The sequence below is a fragment of the Nansenia antarctica genome (assembly GCF_963989245.1).
Source record: "Nansenia antarctica genome assembly, chromosome: 6".
Classification (NCBI taxonomy): domain Eukaryota; kingdom Metazoa; phylum Chordata; class Actinopteri; order Argentiniformes; family Microstomatidae; genus Nansenia; species Nansenia antarctica.
Genome location: NC_137676.1, coordinates 33,429,793 through 33,446,237, shown reverse-complemented (window position 1 = coordinate 33,446,237; position 16,445 = coordinate 33,429,793). Strand labels below are relative to the sequence as shown.

At 42.0% G+C, this 16,445-nt stretch overlaps 1 protein-coding gene across 1 annotated transcript in view; it reads left to right on the top strand.

The window, feature by feature from the left end:
* plch2a (phospholipase C, eta 2a) overlaps window positions 1-16,445 on the top strand; it is a gene marked incomplete at both ends in the record, with an annotated part of 173,907 nt that overhangs the window by 132,338 nt on the left and 25,124 nt on the right. The window contains 5 exons of the mRNA XM_080534365.1: window positions 2,289-2,459; window positions 9,133-9,226; window positions 10,118-10,321; window positions 10,585-10,705; window positions 11,921-12,092. Coding sequence (XP_080390491.1) covers window positions 2,289-2,459; window positions 9,133-9,226; window positions 10,118-10,321; window positions 10,585-10,705; window positions 11,921-12,092 — 762 coding nt within the window. The remainder of the gene's footprint in view (window positions 1-2,288; window positions 2,460-9,132; window positions 9,227-10,117; window positions 10,322-10,584; window positions 10,706-11,920; window positions 12,093-16,445) is intronic.

Sequence of the window (16,445 nt, the reverse complement as noted above, 5' to 3'; positions counted from 1 at the left end):
TAATGAATGGGAGGGGATGAGACTGGATTGACATTTCAATGACATTGGCTCCCCAGTAGCCCTCCCCCAATTAATGTTAACCTCAATATTGAAGCTGCAAACTGAATAACGTGAAATGATCTCCTGTCATGTAAAAAATACATTACAGGCAGAGGCCCAATCCCAATTCACCCCTACGGCTTCCGTTTTGCGCGTTCACGTCTAGGGTAGGGGTGTCCCAATTATTCTTTTCATGTAAGGGTAGGGCCAAGGGGTGGGGCTCCTCACGGCTCCGTTTGGAGTTTTTTCAGGACCAAACTCCATTCGTAGCCATGGCCCTACTTCCCAGGATGCCTTGCGAATCATCTACAGAAATCTAATATGCTCTCTAGGCAATGCGGAAGACAACCACAAATGTAAAGACTTTTTCTTCTTTAATAAAGGTTAGAAAAATTATGATAACCGTGAATCGTATTAACTTAATTTAATGTAATTTCATTGTATTATAGACCTTTACGTTACGTTGGTTAGGGTTTGATTGATTGATTGAGAATGTTTATTTTGGTCCCCTATGCAATTCACAATACAGATATAAAAAAAAAATGTACACAGTCACAATTCATAACACCAGGACCAAAAAGGTGTAGGCTGAAGCCGTGGCTTATTCCGCCTACCCTTGTTACATGTATGCATGTCCCCCCATGAATGCATAATCAAAACATTGACACTTTTATAAACAACATTTCACTTACGCATGTCAACAAAAAGTTCAAAAAATACCAAACAAAAACTATATTTAAACCTCTGTTTTATACTTGTTAATCATCTTATTTTTAAATAATTTTTTAAATCCTTTTAGTGTACTACACATTTTCATTTCCTTTTCAAAAGTATTCCATAAATTAACTCCTTTAACTGTTATACATCTTTGTTTTGCATTTGTTCTAATCTTTGTTTTCATAAACATACATATTCCTCTGAGTTCGTAATTACTCTGTCTAACTTGAAATAGTCTCTAGATACAGTCTGGAAGCATCTTATTTTTTACTTTATACATTACTTGTGCCATTTTGAAGTCCACCAATTATTTAAATTTGAGATCATAGGTGTTTATGAATAATGTGTTAGTTGGTTCTTGATAGGCAGCTCTGTTTATAATTCGTATAAAGCTCTTTTCTGTAGAAAATAAATGTGTTTCCCCACACTTCCACACAGTAAGTTATGTATGGAACTATTAGAGAACGGTACAATATGTGTAATGAATTTGGATTAAGTATGTCTTTCGTTTTATGCAGTATTGCAATAGACTTAGATATTTTAGTCTAAGTAGTTTATGTGTGTTTTCCAACATAGTTTGTGGTCTATAACAACTCCCAAAAATGTGTTTTCATAAACTCTTTCAATTTCAACATTATCTATCTTGATTTGTACTTGACTATTAATTTTTTGATTTCCAAATATCGTAAGTTTAGTTTTTTCTAAGTGTTGGTTAGGGTTATTATATAGTCATAATTGTCCAAATTCATTTAATGGCCTTCACGAGATATGAGCTAGATCAGTCTATCTGATGTGAGACAATGTAGTATTGTCATCTGGTAGAATGAAGATATAGCTCTCAGTATGTATCTGAACTATTGGTATAGTGTATCAGTATGTACAGTGGGATGCAAACATTTGGGCACCCCTAGTCAAAATGCCTTTTACAATTAATATCTAAAAAGAAGCTAACCTAACCTCTAAATGGTAAAAAGTTAAACATGACACATTTCATCACATTTTAAAGCAAGATTAATTTTAATTGTAACTTTTTACAGCTTCAGAAGAATACAACAAGGGACAAGGCCTTGTGCAAAAGTTTAGGAACCCTGTCAGCTAGTACTTTGTAACTCCTCCCCGAGCAAACAGTTGGGTACAAAAATGTGACGTTAACAGGAAAAGTCTTCGCAAATAATTTCATAACATTACCTTATTAGCTAAATGTGGTCAAACGAACCGTAACCTCTTTGCCATGACCATTTCTGTGATTTAGGAATCATATATAGGTAGGCCTTTTATATAAAGTTCAAAACCCATCTTTTTAAACTTACTTTTTAAACTTTAACAACTTCTATTGTTGTTTTTACTGACTGCTTTTGATTGACTTTATGTATTCACAGTACCTATTCTTGTTCTCTCCATGGAATGTACAGTCTTGTCTTTGAGTACCTGAGAAAAGCATTGGACAAAATAAATTAAGTATTCTTCTTCTTCTAAAGTGAAGCTAACCTGCAGCATGTTGAGAGAACATTGTCCTTTGTTGTGTTGTCCAGGAAGCCGACACAGATGACAACCAGGGCACCCTGGACTTCGAGGAGTTCTGCTCCTTCTACAAGATGATGTCCACACGCCGGGACCTGTACCTGCTCATGCTCACCTACAGCAACCACAAAGACCACCTGGACACGGCCGACCTGGCACGCTTCCTGGAGCTGGAGCAGAAGGTGGGCACACACACACACACACACACACACACACACTTGCAAGTGCACACACACATGCATACACACGCGCACACTTTAACATTTTAGAAAGGTGTTATGTTTAACTTTGTAACATTTAGTGTTCAGGTTTGCTTTCAATCACTTGGAGATTAATTGTAACAGACATTTAAACCAGGGGTGCCCAAATGTTTGCACCCCACTATGTCTGCAGCTCTAGTACAGGGTACAGTACAGTATGGTCTTTTCTGCACCTTCATTATGTGTATATTTGCTTCACTGGCATCCAGAGTTAATCCCCTGGGGAGTGTAGGGAGCGTTATGAACATATCAACATTGTTTTCACTCAGTGAGAACTTCTACAGCAATCGTTGTGGGTATTAATGGCAATGACTGCTACTTATGAAAAATAAAATAGCTTTAGCTTGCCTCAGTCCAAGCACCTCGCAGCCATAACTACGCTAGCCCATTAGATTAGATTACATTCAACTGTATCCTAATTGCAGAGTACAAGTACTGAGACAACAAAATGTAGTTTGGCATCTAAACAAATGCAAAGTGATGCAAAATACATGATAATGTAGACAGTGCATGGTATTACAGCATAAGGTATTACAGTGAGTATAAATAAATGAATATGAAGTGAATATACATGAGATGAATATTAATATGATAGGTATAGATATATGTACAGTGTAATGTACAATGTTACACACAGTCATGTGAAAGAGATAAGACACCACATGTCTTTTTCAACATATTTAAACAAAATGAAACGAAAATCCCAAAAAAAAAAAAAAAACTTTAAAGACGAATTTGACGTCTTTCTCATTTCCGAGAGGTGTCCAGAAACACCAGGAGCAGTCACATATGGGCATTTGATCTTCATTTTGACAATATTGAGATACGGAGGTAATATAAACAAATGAAACAGAAAATCAATCTTTTAAAAATTATCTATAAAATGCAATTAATAGAAATGCAATTTTCTTGTGAGGAAAACGTTTGATTTGATTTGATTTATTTTATTTGTTCAAGCAGGACACAGTACATTAATGAACACTTAAATGGAATGCGCACATATCATCAGTGTAAATGTACCCAATTATAGCCATAGGCTAATTTCCGTTGGTGGTCCCCCTGCCAGAAGTAACAGGGCTACATTTCCTAATGGAAAAAATCTGGTTGTGGGGTAAAATAAACACATCATATAGATACAGTCATGATTAAAATAAACACAAAAATACAGTAGCTAAAATAAAATCAGATGGCATCTAACCTAAGGCATCTCGCCTAACATGCATCACAGTAGGTCATATGACTACACAACAAGCCCTAACCTGATTTAGCCTAATCTAACTGATCCCTAGTCTAGCAGGGTTAGAGGTGTGTGCAGGTTTGGTTTTGCTCCAACCATCGTCTCAGCTGGGTTTTGAAGGAGCTATATGTGGGACATTCTCTAACCAGCTGTGGAAGGCTGTTCCATAGACCGCTTCCCCTGACCGACAGAGCCGCTTGGCTGAAGGTGGTGCGTCTCTGGGGTACCTCACAGTCACCACGAGCAGTGGCACGAGTGGTCTGGGTCGAGCTGGCATCTCTCCTCTTGATGAACTCTCCAAGTGGAGGGGGCGCAAGGCCATTCAGAGACTTGTCGACTAGGCAGGCTACTTTACAGTAGTAGATTTAAGACTGTTAAAGCTTAGGAACTTGTGTTTTACTAGGACTTTGCATGATGACAAGAAGCAGTGAGCTGATGGACATCCCCACATTTATTAGGCTACTTAAAATGCCTAAAATTAGAATAAAGCGCACCAGATCAGGTGCAAATAGTTAGAGAGGATTTTGGAGGAGCCTGTCCTATTTAAACCTCAGACATTTAGTTTGGTTTTCCCTTGATTGTTGAAGTGAGTGGTTTCACCTTGGCGACATCAAGAGCTCTCTGAGGCCTTCAGAAAGAAAGTTGTAGATGTGTAGAGTCTGGGAAGGGATTTAAAAAGATCTCCAAACAATTAGAAATCAGCCATTCCACTCTCTGGAAAATAATCCACAAGTGGACAACAATTGGTCAGGCTGTCCTAAAGTTCAGCCCAAGAGCAGACTGCAAGATGCCTGTACTGCTACACCCAATGTGGCTCCAAGTCCTATATTAGGTTTTCACAGTCAGCTAAACTCTCCCTTGCATCACATCCTCCAAGGAACAGACCACTGTTGTAAATGAACAGGATTCAATGTAAAGAAGTGAAATAAACACAAAAGCATACATCAGTATTCAATAGCTTACTCAAGCTGGTTACAGTTAACATAATTAATTCGCTATTTTGTAGGAAGTTAAGGTCAAAACTATAATTTATTTACCAAAATAATTTAATGTAGGACATAAGATGAACTAATCAATAGGTATTACATAGAACATCGCATTTATGCTAATCAGTGCATCTCGTATAAAAAAAAGAATAGCCTGATTGCTAATCAGTGCATCCTGTATCAATAACAATAGCCTAAATGCTATCATTACAATGTGCTATCGTACATGTCACCAAAACTGTACAAACTGTAGCAAATATGCCAAAACACTTAAACATAAACATTATAACAATGATGGATAATAATTTAAATTACAAATATTGCCACTCAAGGTTAGAAACTAAACGATGGGGCAAGAACATCGATGCTGTAAAAAAACGTTTGTTTTCTTGTTGTCATGGAAACCAGGAAGTACGGAGCAAGAAGCAGCACTAAACAAAACACCACTAGATGGCCTAGGCGAAATACTCTAAAGATAAAACAACTATCCCCCCTAGTGGCAGAAGACTCAAACAATACATGGAAACCGTTCCATTACACTCCCCGTCTGGCATTATTTAAAATGCCACAATAAACATTTACATAACCTAATCTTCTGGGGACAAGAGAAGGATACACTCTGAGATGGGTCTATAGAAAGTCTTAGTAGTCTTGTGACAGGTAAGCTTATGTTTCACTTTCCTAACCTTGCTTGGGAGAGCCTTTGTAATGATTCCCATTGGTCTGTCTTTCAAAATAAACATTCCTTGATGTTTGGCCTGTTGTGCTGCCACTTTTGACAACTCTGAAGTGTGTTGACGTACTCTTTCTGCCATCGCGCAAGAACTTGAACCCTCTTACTTGTATTTCTCTTTCTCTTTTCCTTCACTTCTTTAATCTTCACAAGCGTCGGATGGGAAACCGAGGACGGTGTGAGGGTGTCGTGTGTGAAGGTCTCCTGTACAAGGTTCTCCTGTGTGAGGGTGTCGTGTGTGAAGGTCTCCTGTACAAGGTTCTCCTGTGTGAGGGTGTCGTGTGTGAAGGTCTCCTGTACAAGGTTCTCCTGTGTGAGGGTGTCGTGTGTGAAGGTCTCCTGTACAAGGTTCTCCTGTGTGAGGGTGTCGTGTGTGAAGGTCTCCTGTACAAGGTTCTCCTGTGTGAGGGTGTCATTTGCTTTCTTGCTTTGTGAGCTCGCAGAAGGTTCCGTCCAATGAGCGGGAGGATGTCTGAATCTAGGTCGAGGGGCTGTATCTCAGCAGCTATTGACCTCAGATGGTGGTGGTGTTGTGCGGCCTCAGGAGTGGGTATTTCTTCTCGGTTTGCCAGGAAACACCTTGACAAACACCATGACGTCTGGAACAATGTGCCTTGGACAAAGGAATCCAAAGTTGAATTATTTGGGCACAATAACAGAAGACATGTTTGCCCATCTCACCATCATAGAATCCACAATGAATTATTTATTGTATCAGAGGGTGCTTGAGGAAGATGTGAGACCATCTGTCCAAAAATGGACAGATGGTCAGAGTTCTGGAATGGCCAAGTCAACGCCCTGTACTATTGAGATGCTGTGGGGTGATTTGCAACGGGCTGTACATGCAAGACACCCCTCAAACATCACACAGCTGAAAAGATTCTGCATGGATGAGTGGGGAAAGAAATTACGTTAGGGTGTCTTAACTTTTTCCTCAGTAGGAATTGGCATTTTTTTGACATGTTTTGTTACATTTTCATTGTTTTTGCTTCAGTTACACAACCTTTATCTATAGATATTGTTTGAAAGAAGACTAAATATTGATATGTGCATATTTCTTTCCCCCCCCAAAAAACTAACTAAAATAACTAAATATTTCATGGGGTGTCCTACTTTTCTCACATGACTGTATGTAACATGACTGTATGTAACATGACTGTATGTAACATGACTGTATGTAACATGACTGTATGTAACATGACTGTATGTAACATGACTGTATGTGACATGCATCATTAGTAGGGCTGTTACGATTATTCGACGTCGTCGACGTCATCGACTACGTCAATACGTCGGTTAGCGTAATATGCGTCGGTTAGTCGTAAATAAACAAAATGGCGTTTTTTTTTTTTTAAACCTTTATTTTACCAGGCGAGACAATTAAGTGTATGCGTGAAAAATGGATAGCTACTAGCTAATGTTACACAAGCAATGTAGCTCACCACAGTTCGTATGTCTTGTCTTCTGGTGTTAGTAACGTTAGCTATGTAGCTGGCTAGCTACGGTAGCCTATTGTCATTGTGGTGCGAGCACCTACTGTACGTTATCTAGCTCGTAGCTCGCATGCTACGTTAGCATCAATTTAGCTAATCATAACATAGCAGCGAGAGTAACGTTAGCTAGCTATGTGTTGTGGTGATGGACAGACTTCTAAATGGCCATGTTGGCATTCAAGTTGGCTAAACATAGCAGTGAGGTGGAGACAAATACGTAATTTTTTTAGTTTTTTTTTTACAGTACAAAAATTATCGTTAGACTTATCGACAAATTAGTCGTTAGACTAATCGAATAATCGATAAAATAATCGCTAGATTAATCGTTAGAAAAATAGTCGTTTGGGACAGCACTAATCATTAGAGACCAATATAATATGGTATGTGCAAACAAGCAGTAGTGCGAAAGTTACATTGAAGTCCAGAGTGTGCAGCCAGTCAAGGTAGTGCGCTGGGGCCTTCCGGTCAGAGACAGAGCAGCTGCCACACCACACTGTGATGCAGTTTGGTAATGCTAAACTATTGAATGTGAAAAGGCCCAGCTACAGCAAGTTATAAAAGTTTCAGTTTTGCTGACATCCCCCTCAGCCTGGTAACTAGATGAGGATAAATCCTCCCTGGAATGGAGTGGCTCCTTGGAGACCCGGCGTGGTAGTAGACAGGCAGTAAATGGATTGGCCATTGGGGCCTGAAGGAAAGCTTAATAGCTGTGGGGAAGTGCAGACACAGGCCCTTCCAAGTTCATTGGAAGAGGTACCCGCTAATTCTAATAAGCCTTGTAAGGGCTTTTGGATAAAATACGAGCATCTAATAGTGTTTGCCTTGGCCCCCAAAAATGATGAAATTAAAACAGGCTCACATTGGCTCATGTTCCTCATACTGAATGTGGGCTTTTTGGGCTAATTTGCAGTCAGTGAAATTAAGCGTGGAGAAACATGCTGTCTTGATTGGGATTGCTTGCAGTTGGATCAGATTTGTAGCCCATTTCAGGAGGGAAGGCGGGGGCGGTGCTTTCACTAATTATCTTAAAGAGGACGTCCTGGAGCGGGGAGTTGGATGTTTCCACCTTTCCATCGGAGAGAGTCGAGGCAGATATGCTGGGTGATTTATCTGCAGCTGGGTTCATCAGCTCTAGCCTCTCTTAGTAGCTCTGTTTACTCTCTATTAGATTAGATTAGAGTACAACAAAATGTATTCTTTGCTCTAAACGCAGGGTCAGCCATAGTCAGTGCCCCTGGAGCAATTAGGGATTAAGTGCCTTGCTCAAGGGCACAACAGCAGTGGAAGGCACCTTAGATATGATGCCAGCAACCCTCCAGTCACCAGCTCACATGCTGCTCCCTCCTGAGGTGGTGATCGAACCAGCGACCTTCCGATTGCTAGCCGGCCTCTCTAACCTCTAGGCCACCACCGCCCCTATTAATGTGTCCGCATGTGTCCTTATATGCGTCTGCGCTTGTGCCTGTGTGTGCGTGTGCATGTGCGTGCGCGTGCGCGTGTGTGTGCCTTGCATCTGTGTCCCCAGTCAGAAATCTGTTTGAAATCACCCCCCTTCCCCCAAAGTTTGAAAGTGACGAGGGGAGAATTAGCATTTCCTCTAGGCTCCCTGTCTGTGATCAGAACACTGTTCCCCTCTAGTAAGTAAGTAGCTACTTAGACAAACCCTCTAGTCCCAGAGCTTAGCACATTGACCCTTGACCCCTTGTGGAACAGCTGTCCTGAACTGGGGGAAAAGAGGACTAGGACAAAGCCTCCCCCCCCCCCCCCCCCCTCAAATAGAACAGTCTGACGATGATTGATGCGGATGGGAATCTGATCGACCAATCAGGCCGTTTAAAAGGCCAGCTGTCGGGTGAACAATTGGATTCCAGCACAGGGACGGGGGGATGGCGCCGGCATGTGAGGAAGCTTCCTAAATTGGATTAGCATTACCTTATCACCACTGACATTCCCAATGTTGCTGGGTTGTTTTTAGGGGATTTTGATCTCGAGGGAAAGCTACTTTTTATTTGATTTCACTCCCATTTATCTGTGGTGGAACAACCTCTTTCACAAGAGAGACATGGCCAAGAAGGCAGGAACGTTCTTTGCTGTTGGCTTATTGAGTTTTTCTATCCATTTATGTTCTGTTTTGTTGTTTTCATAGATGACCCAGGTGACCAAAGACCACTGCCTTGAGATTGTCAACAAATTTGAGCCTTGCACAGAGAACCAGAAACAAGGGGTTATTGGTATCGATGGTAAGATATCTTTTAGGCCCTTTTTCCCCTCTCATTGCATGTCTCATGACTACACTGTGGAATTCACCAGCATTTACCAGCATATTCTATATATGCATATTCATTCTTAGAAAGAATCTACATCATTTCAGTGTAGCTACAATGTAGCCATTTGAGTGCGGAAAACTGCTCATAATGTTGTTCGGAGTCAGAAGTCAATATAGTCTGTGGTTATTGATTAGTACTGTAGATGCCCCAAGTGCATTACAGTACATCTGTCTAGTCTGAACAAACAGTACCTACAACATTTCTCCATGGTGCAGTATGAGCGCTCTATCCATCTCCGTAGGATTACGATTTTTGCGTAGGCAACCATATGGATGTATATCCCCCTTGGTTTGTCGATCTAGTTTCAGTAAACCTATTATGTGTGTCTATTATTTTAGGGAACACTTTGTGTTATTGCACACATATTAGCCATTAGACATATTAGGCTAGCCATTAACCCTGCTGGTTCCTCACACTAAAGTGTTACCGTGGTCTTTTAAAGAGAGTGGCATTGTTGTTAATCATTTGGAAAGACAGGAAATAGAGAGCGGAGAGATGAGTAGAGACACGCAGGCTGGCAAATGGATCCATCTCCCTTTCCCTTTCCCCCTCTCCCGCTCTCTCTCCTTCCCCTCTCCCCCTCTCCTTCTCTGTCTCTCTCTCCCTCCCTCTCCCCCTCCCTCTCTTTCTCTCTCTCCCCCTCTCCCTTTCCCTCTTCGTCTCTCTCTCCCTCCCTCTGTTTCTCCCTCTCCCCCTCTCTCTCTTTCTCTCTCTCCCCTTCTCCCTCTCCCTCTCTCCCACAACAACTACACCACCCTCACCCCCTCCTCCTCCGTCCTCTGCCCCCCCCCCCCCCCCCCTCAGGCTTCACTAACTACATGCGCAGCCCCAAGGGGGACGTGTTCAACCCGGGGCACTACGAGGTGACCCAGGACATGAGCCAGCCCCTCTCTAACTACTTCATCGCCTCGTCCCACAACACCTACCTGATGGGGGACCAGCTCATGTCCCAGTCCAGAGTGGACATGTACACCTGGGTGCTGCAGGCCGGCTGCCGCTGCGTGGAAGGTGAGGTGGGGGGGGCGGGGGGGGGGTTCACACATGCACACACGCATGCACGCACGCACATACACACATGCGTGCATGCGCGCACAATCACACCAAGTAGGCACATACACTCTCGCAGACAGGCACATAGACAGACAGACAGACAGACACACAAATGCAGGCAGACACATACACACACACACACACACACACACACACACGTAGGTAGTTTACACTGAGTGCCAGTCAGTGTGGAGGTATTGATTGTGATTGTCCCCCTCCAGTGGACTGTTGGGACGGGCAGGATGGGGAGCCCATAGTGCACCACGGCTACACCCTCACCTCCAAGATCCTCTTCAAGGACGTCATCGAGACCATCAACAAGTACGCCTTCGTGAAGAACCAGTAAGCGCCTGTTTTAACAACTGGGGTTGTTTTTTTTGCGTCGTCTCTCTCTACCGGTCGGAAGTCTATGTCCCCCCCTCCACACAGATATGCACGTAAACACACACACACACACAGATATGCACGTAAACACACACACACACACACACACACATACCAACACCTCATCAGAGGCTGCGCGAGGTGTTAATCCTATAAGGATGCATACATTCTGGAGGTTGTTGTAAAAAAGAGGCTATTTATAGACCCGGTCTCACTAGTAGCATAAAGCAACAGCGATGTATGCATGTGTGTGTGTGTCTCTGTGTCTTTATCTGTCTTTGTATGTGTCTGTGTTTGTGTGTGTTTGTGTGTGTCTGTGTGTCTGTGTCTGTGTGTCTGTGTGTCTGTGTGCGTTAGACTGCACTATGTCACCACATTCCTTGCTAAGTGAGAGAAGGGCTGCGTTCAAAATCAAAAAACACCGAAACGCTTCTCTGAGAGTCGAAGGTGATGGGATTGTTGCAGATCTTTTTCTTTTTTCTTTCTCGAGTTCTATTCATGCATACTGTATCCAATGCTGTATTATACCCTTTAGACTGGAGAGATTACATTCTCATAAATATTATCGCTGAATAGCTATGAAAGCTTCGGTTCAATTGTAATGGAAATTAGTTTTGAAATCTCTAATGTAATCCTTTTCCGCGGCTCGCCATGAACCGCCGTCCTCCTCTTTGAAGTGCTGAGGGCGTAAAAAAAACAATCTTTCGAGAGTAGACGCTGCTAGGTCTTCGGTGCTGATCGATGCGTATTAATCTCTTCCAGACCACAGATTCATCAAATTATAGTTATAGCATCAACGTCATTTTCCGTCAGGTTTCTGTTTTGTCTTAAAGTTTCAAGTTGTTCAAAACAGTGCCTAGGCAGCCGTGTCAGAGGCTTCAGTGGTGTCTCTGCTGGCTTTGTCAACCATGGCCTGGTCCTCCCAGGACTTACAGTGTCACTGAGCTGACCTGAATGGACAGGTGAACACCACGGATTGGAGTCTTTACTTAAACCCTGAAACCAGAATTAACATGGAATCCAGTGAATCCAATGTTCAGTTCAATAGCTCAAGGTCTACCAGTGTACCAGTGTTTGTCTTCCCCTTGGTACAGTGTACCACAGTGTTTGTCTTCTCCACGGTTGGTTGAGTTCTCCAGGGTCCAGGGTCTCAGTGTCTTCTCCACCATCCAGGTACCCGGTGATCCTCTCCATAGAGAACCACTGCAGCGTGCCCCAGCAGAAGAAGATGGCCCAGTACCTGGTGGAGGTCCTGGGTGACAAGCTGGACCTCTCCCACGTGCCGGTGGACGAATCGGGGGTCCTGCCCTCCCCTAACATCCTCAAGGGGAAGATCCTGGTCAAGGTAACGTCTGCTCTTGCATACCTTTTTGTTTCTAATGGTAAAATTAAAACAGCACAAGGTGAAATGCCATGATGGCCTGAGATTCCCTCCACGGTTGTGTGTGGGCTCAGTGTGGGCTCAGTGTGGGCTCAGTGTGGGCTCAGTGTGGGCTCAGTGTGGGCTAAGTAGCTGGGTTTCCCCAGTATAGAGCATGAGTCCTGTCCAAGTCACACACTGGCCAGTCAGTTCCACTTTGGGTTGGATCATTGAGCCTGGGTTGTTCCCAGAACCTTGTTGGATCGGACCATTAAAGGTGTTTGACTATTTTATTACACAACTTTATTTACATATATATATATAGACTTTAATGTTTCAATTTTTTTGTCTGGATTGTTTGAGTTAATATCAAAGTCTGGTGCAAATTTCACTTGAATAGGCTCATTGGAAATATATTTACTGGTCAAAATGTTGAAATCCCCTCCCAATATTACCATGGATTAATGAAGTGGAAGTTGACTTTCGGGATGATTCTAACATCTTTTTAGTTTGTGTGTACAAGTAGGAATGCATATTTTCCTATAATCTACGCAATAAAACTATAAAAAATAAAGTATATTAAAAATATATATATCTGTGGTCTGGTGGTCTAGCACAGCGGTCTATAATGCACACATTATGCCCATGTCGGCATGGGTTCGAATCCGGCCCATGCCTTGCTGACAAGCCCTCTCTCCCTTACTTTCCTGTCTTTCACTATATCTGTCCAATAAAATATGAGTGGGCCCCACTCAGAAAAAAACAAAAAAAACAAAAAAATCTACAGTATACAATGTTTAAGATATGCACGGATGCATGATGTCATTAGTAATTGGCACCGAGTGTGGAGGCGATCGATGTATGCAACATAGCGTGCAGAATTTCATAATGTGAGAATATACACTTGGTTTACTTCCATATACAGTGGGGGAAATAAGTATTCAACACATCAACAATTGTTTAATTAATTTCCATTGCCGCTATGCAATTTAGACCAGACACTGGTATTAACTCAATACAACTACACAGCTAAAGAAATTGTAACACAATCCATACAAAAACTGTGCAACTTTTTTTTTTTTTACCATTTAGCAGACACTTTTATCCAAAGTGACTTACAATTAGAGATAATAGGGACAGTAATTTAGGACTAAGTGGACTAAGTGCCTTACTCAAGGGCACACTAATCAAATAAAATCAAACTTTATTTGTATAGCGCTTTTCCCACAAAAAATGTGACACAATGTGCTTCACAGATAACAAAGAAAATAAAACAACAATAGAACAGATTTAAAGGGCGAGATTAAATAAGTACATTTTGAGGTCTGGCAGAGTTTTGGCCAATCTCATGCTCTCTGGTAGGGTCCAGAGTCTGGGAGCATATATACTGAGCTGACTCTCCATATCTCTTGGTCCTGGCTTCTGGGACCGTCAAGAGTTCAGTGCCAGTGGACCTCAGTGGTCTACCTGGTGTGTATCTTACAAGCATGTCCATGATGTATTTGGGTGCATGGCAGTAGAGTGACGTATGGACTAATAAAATAATCTTGAAATCTATTCTAAAACTAACAGGGAGCCAGTGCAGCGATTTCAAGACTGATATGTGCTCTCAGTCTGGTCCTTGTAAGGACACGTCGGCTGCATTCTGTACCATTTGCAGTCGACTAATCACCTTCTTTGTTAGGCCCGACAGGAGTGCATTTGAAGTGTTTTCAAATGTGCAGATAATCTCTCTCTTTCAGCTTTTTCACCGATGAACAATACCTCTGTTTTATCCTGATTAAGCTGGAGAAAATGTTGTGTCATCCATACATTGATATCACCAATACAATCTATCGGGCAATCAACCATGCTGTAGTTATTGGGTTTTACCAAGATATAAAGCTGGGTGTCGTCAGCATAGCTATGGTAGTTAATGTTGTGCCTCCTAATGACAGAGCCGAGGGGTAACATGTATAGGCTGAAAAGCAACAGTCCTAGAATGGATCTGTGAAAAACTTGTTACGACCTGGCTCTGGGCCTTAACAAAAATGGAGACACACCATGTAATACGGAAAATAATCAAGAATTTAATAAAGATAACCTAGGCAAAACTACAATAATTCAATGGGGTATGATAATCAGTATGTCAGTAGTGTAAGTGAGTGAATGCAGTGGAAGGTATGGTGTGGAGGGTGTTGTATGGTGTAAAATAGCATAACAAAAGAATAATGGTGCTGGTGGAGAGAGAGAGAGAGCTGGAGGACTGGAGCGCCTTTTAAGTAACAACCAGGAGGCTGAGTCAGCCCCCTGAAAACGAAGATGTTTAAAAACGCATGCCAGAGTGAAGATGTTGAAAAACGCGGTATATTCGCCGTATATTTTTGACGTGTGGACGAGATAGACGGAGCTTTTTATATTCGTCACGTCATCATGCGCGTAGATTTCTATGATCATGCGCACTGCAGCTGTTTGCTGTTCCCTCCAACGTCATATCCTAGCACCAGTAACTACTATGTTTACAACAGGCAACGGTGTTCGAGGCTACACAAGCGAGGAAAATGGATGTGAACAAAGTGCTTCTAGTTCTTTCACTGTTAACTGGACTTTTAACCTGTTCACAGATAAATGCACAGTTAATGATCGAGAACATTGAGAAGACAGAGGCGTCTGATTGGCCAGCTATGGGGATAATATTATATCGCCGACTACTGGTGTGGAATGCTCAATGACAGCGTTTATATTGCGTTCATGCGTATGCATGTGGACACAGACATTGTTTATAAACATGCTGGTGTGGACGGTAATATTTTTATATACGAAAAACGTTTATCAAAAAAACGTATAGGTGTGGACAGGGCCTAAGACTTCAAACAAAGGTTAACAGACAGGCCAGAGGGCCATCACATACTCCATAGGTCAGGTCACGCTAGAGTTTCTTGAGTTGTGGTCACCAGTGTGTTCACTAGTGTTGTTCCTAGGTGGGATTTGAACTCATGACCTTCAGCCCAACTCACTATCCACTGGACCACCACAACCACCCCTCTTCAGTTCCTTCCACAAATGTTCTATAGGATTTAAGTCAGGCGATTGACTAGGCCAGTCCAACACCTTTATTTTCTTCCTCTTGAACCAATTGAAAGTCTCCTTTGCAGTATGTTTTGGATCTTTGTCCTGCTGGAAGATCCACCCCTGTCTCATCCTCATCCTGGTGGATGGCAACAGATTCTTCTCAAGAATGTCTCGGTATGGCTCCATTCATCTTCCCTTCGATAATTTGGATTCCACTAGTACCATATGAAGGGAAACAGCCCCTTACCATGATGCTTCCATCTCCGAACTTCACTGTAGTTATGTTATTTTTAGGATCGTACGCAGAGCCATTTCTCCTCCAAACATGGCGTGCCATTATTGTTGCCAAAAAGTTAGATTTTTTTGTCTTCAGACTACATTCTCCCAGTAAACTATAGGCTTCTCTAAATGTTCTGTAGCAATATTCAAATGAGCTTCAACATGCCTTTTCATCAGTAATAGTGTCTTCCGGGGTGAATGCGAATAGAGACCGGTGGCGGTGGAGTGCAAAAATGGGTCATGAAGAGGAAAAAAACATATATAAGTCGCATTTATTTAGAAATGTATTTTAAAAAATCATTCAGTTATTCAATTACACAATAGCACACAGAACAACAGGCTCAGGCTGAATACTGGTGTCCGGTATGTTAACGTAACAATGATGAAATTGATGAATAAAAACTAATTGATGAAAAAATTATTAACACATTAATAAAGAACATACCTGGGAGGCTGAATAGGCTAAATTGATTGTAAGTCGCTTTGGAATAAGGCGTATGCTAAATGCCAAAAAATGTAATGTGTCCGGTATGTTAACGTAACACATTAACAGTTATTCAACTATATATAGCACACAGAACAACAGGCTGAATAGGTGTCCGGTATGTTAACGTAACGCATTAATGAATAAAGATTAACACAATAATAAAGAACATAGGCCTAACTGGGAGGCTGAATAGGCTAAACGGACATAACAAGCCAGCGAGTCCAACAAGCAAGTTACCGGTAAGCAAGTTCTCCCGATCTCATTCCACATCACTGAATCCATTGAATTCGTCATCCTCTGTGTCGCTTCTGAACAACTCCGCCAACTCCGGAGGAAGATGAAGCGCCGTCTCCTCTTCTGCAGGGCTGTCGTCAGACTCAGCATCAGTTCCATTTTGTGTGTGTCATCAGTTGTCATCAGTTGTTTTTTCAGTGGTACTCATTGTCACAAGCCTAGACCGCCCTCTCGTGGCTGTAGATGGTAATGTTTACTCCTTGGTTCATGTCAGTCAGTATGAATTA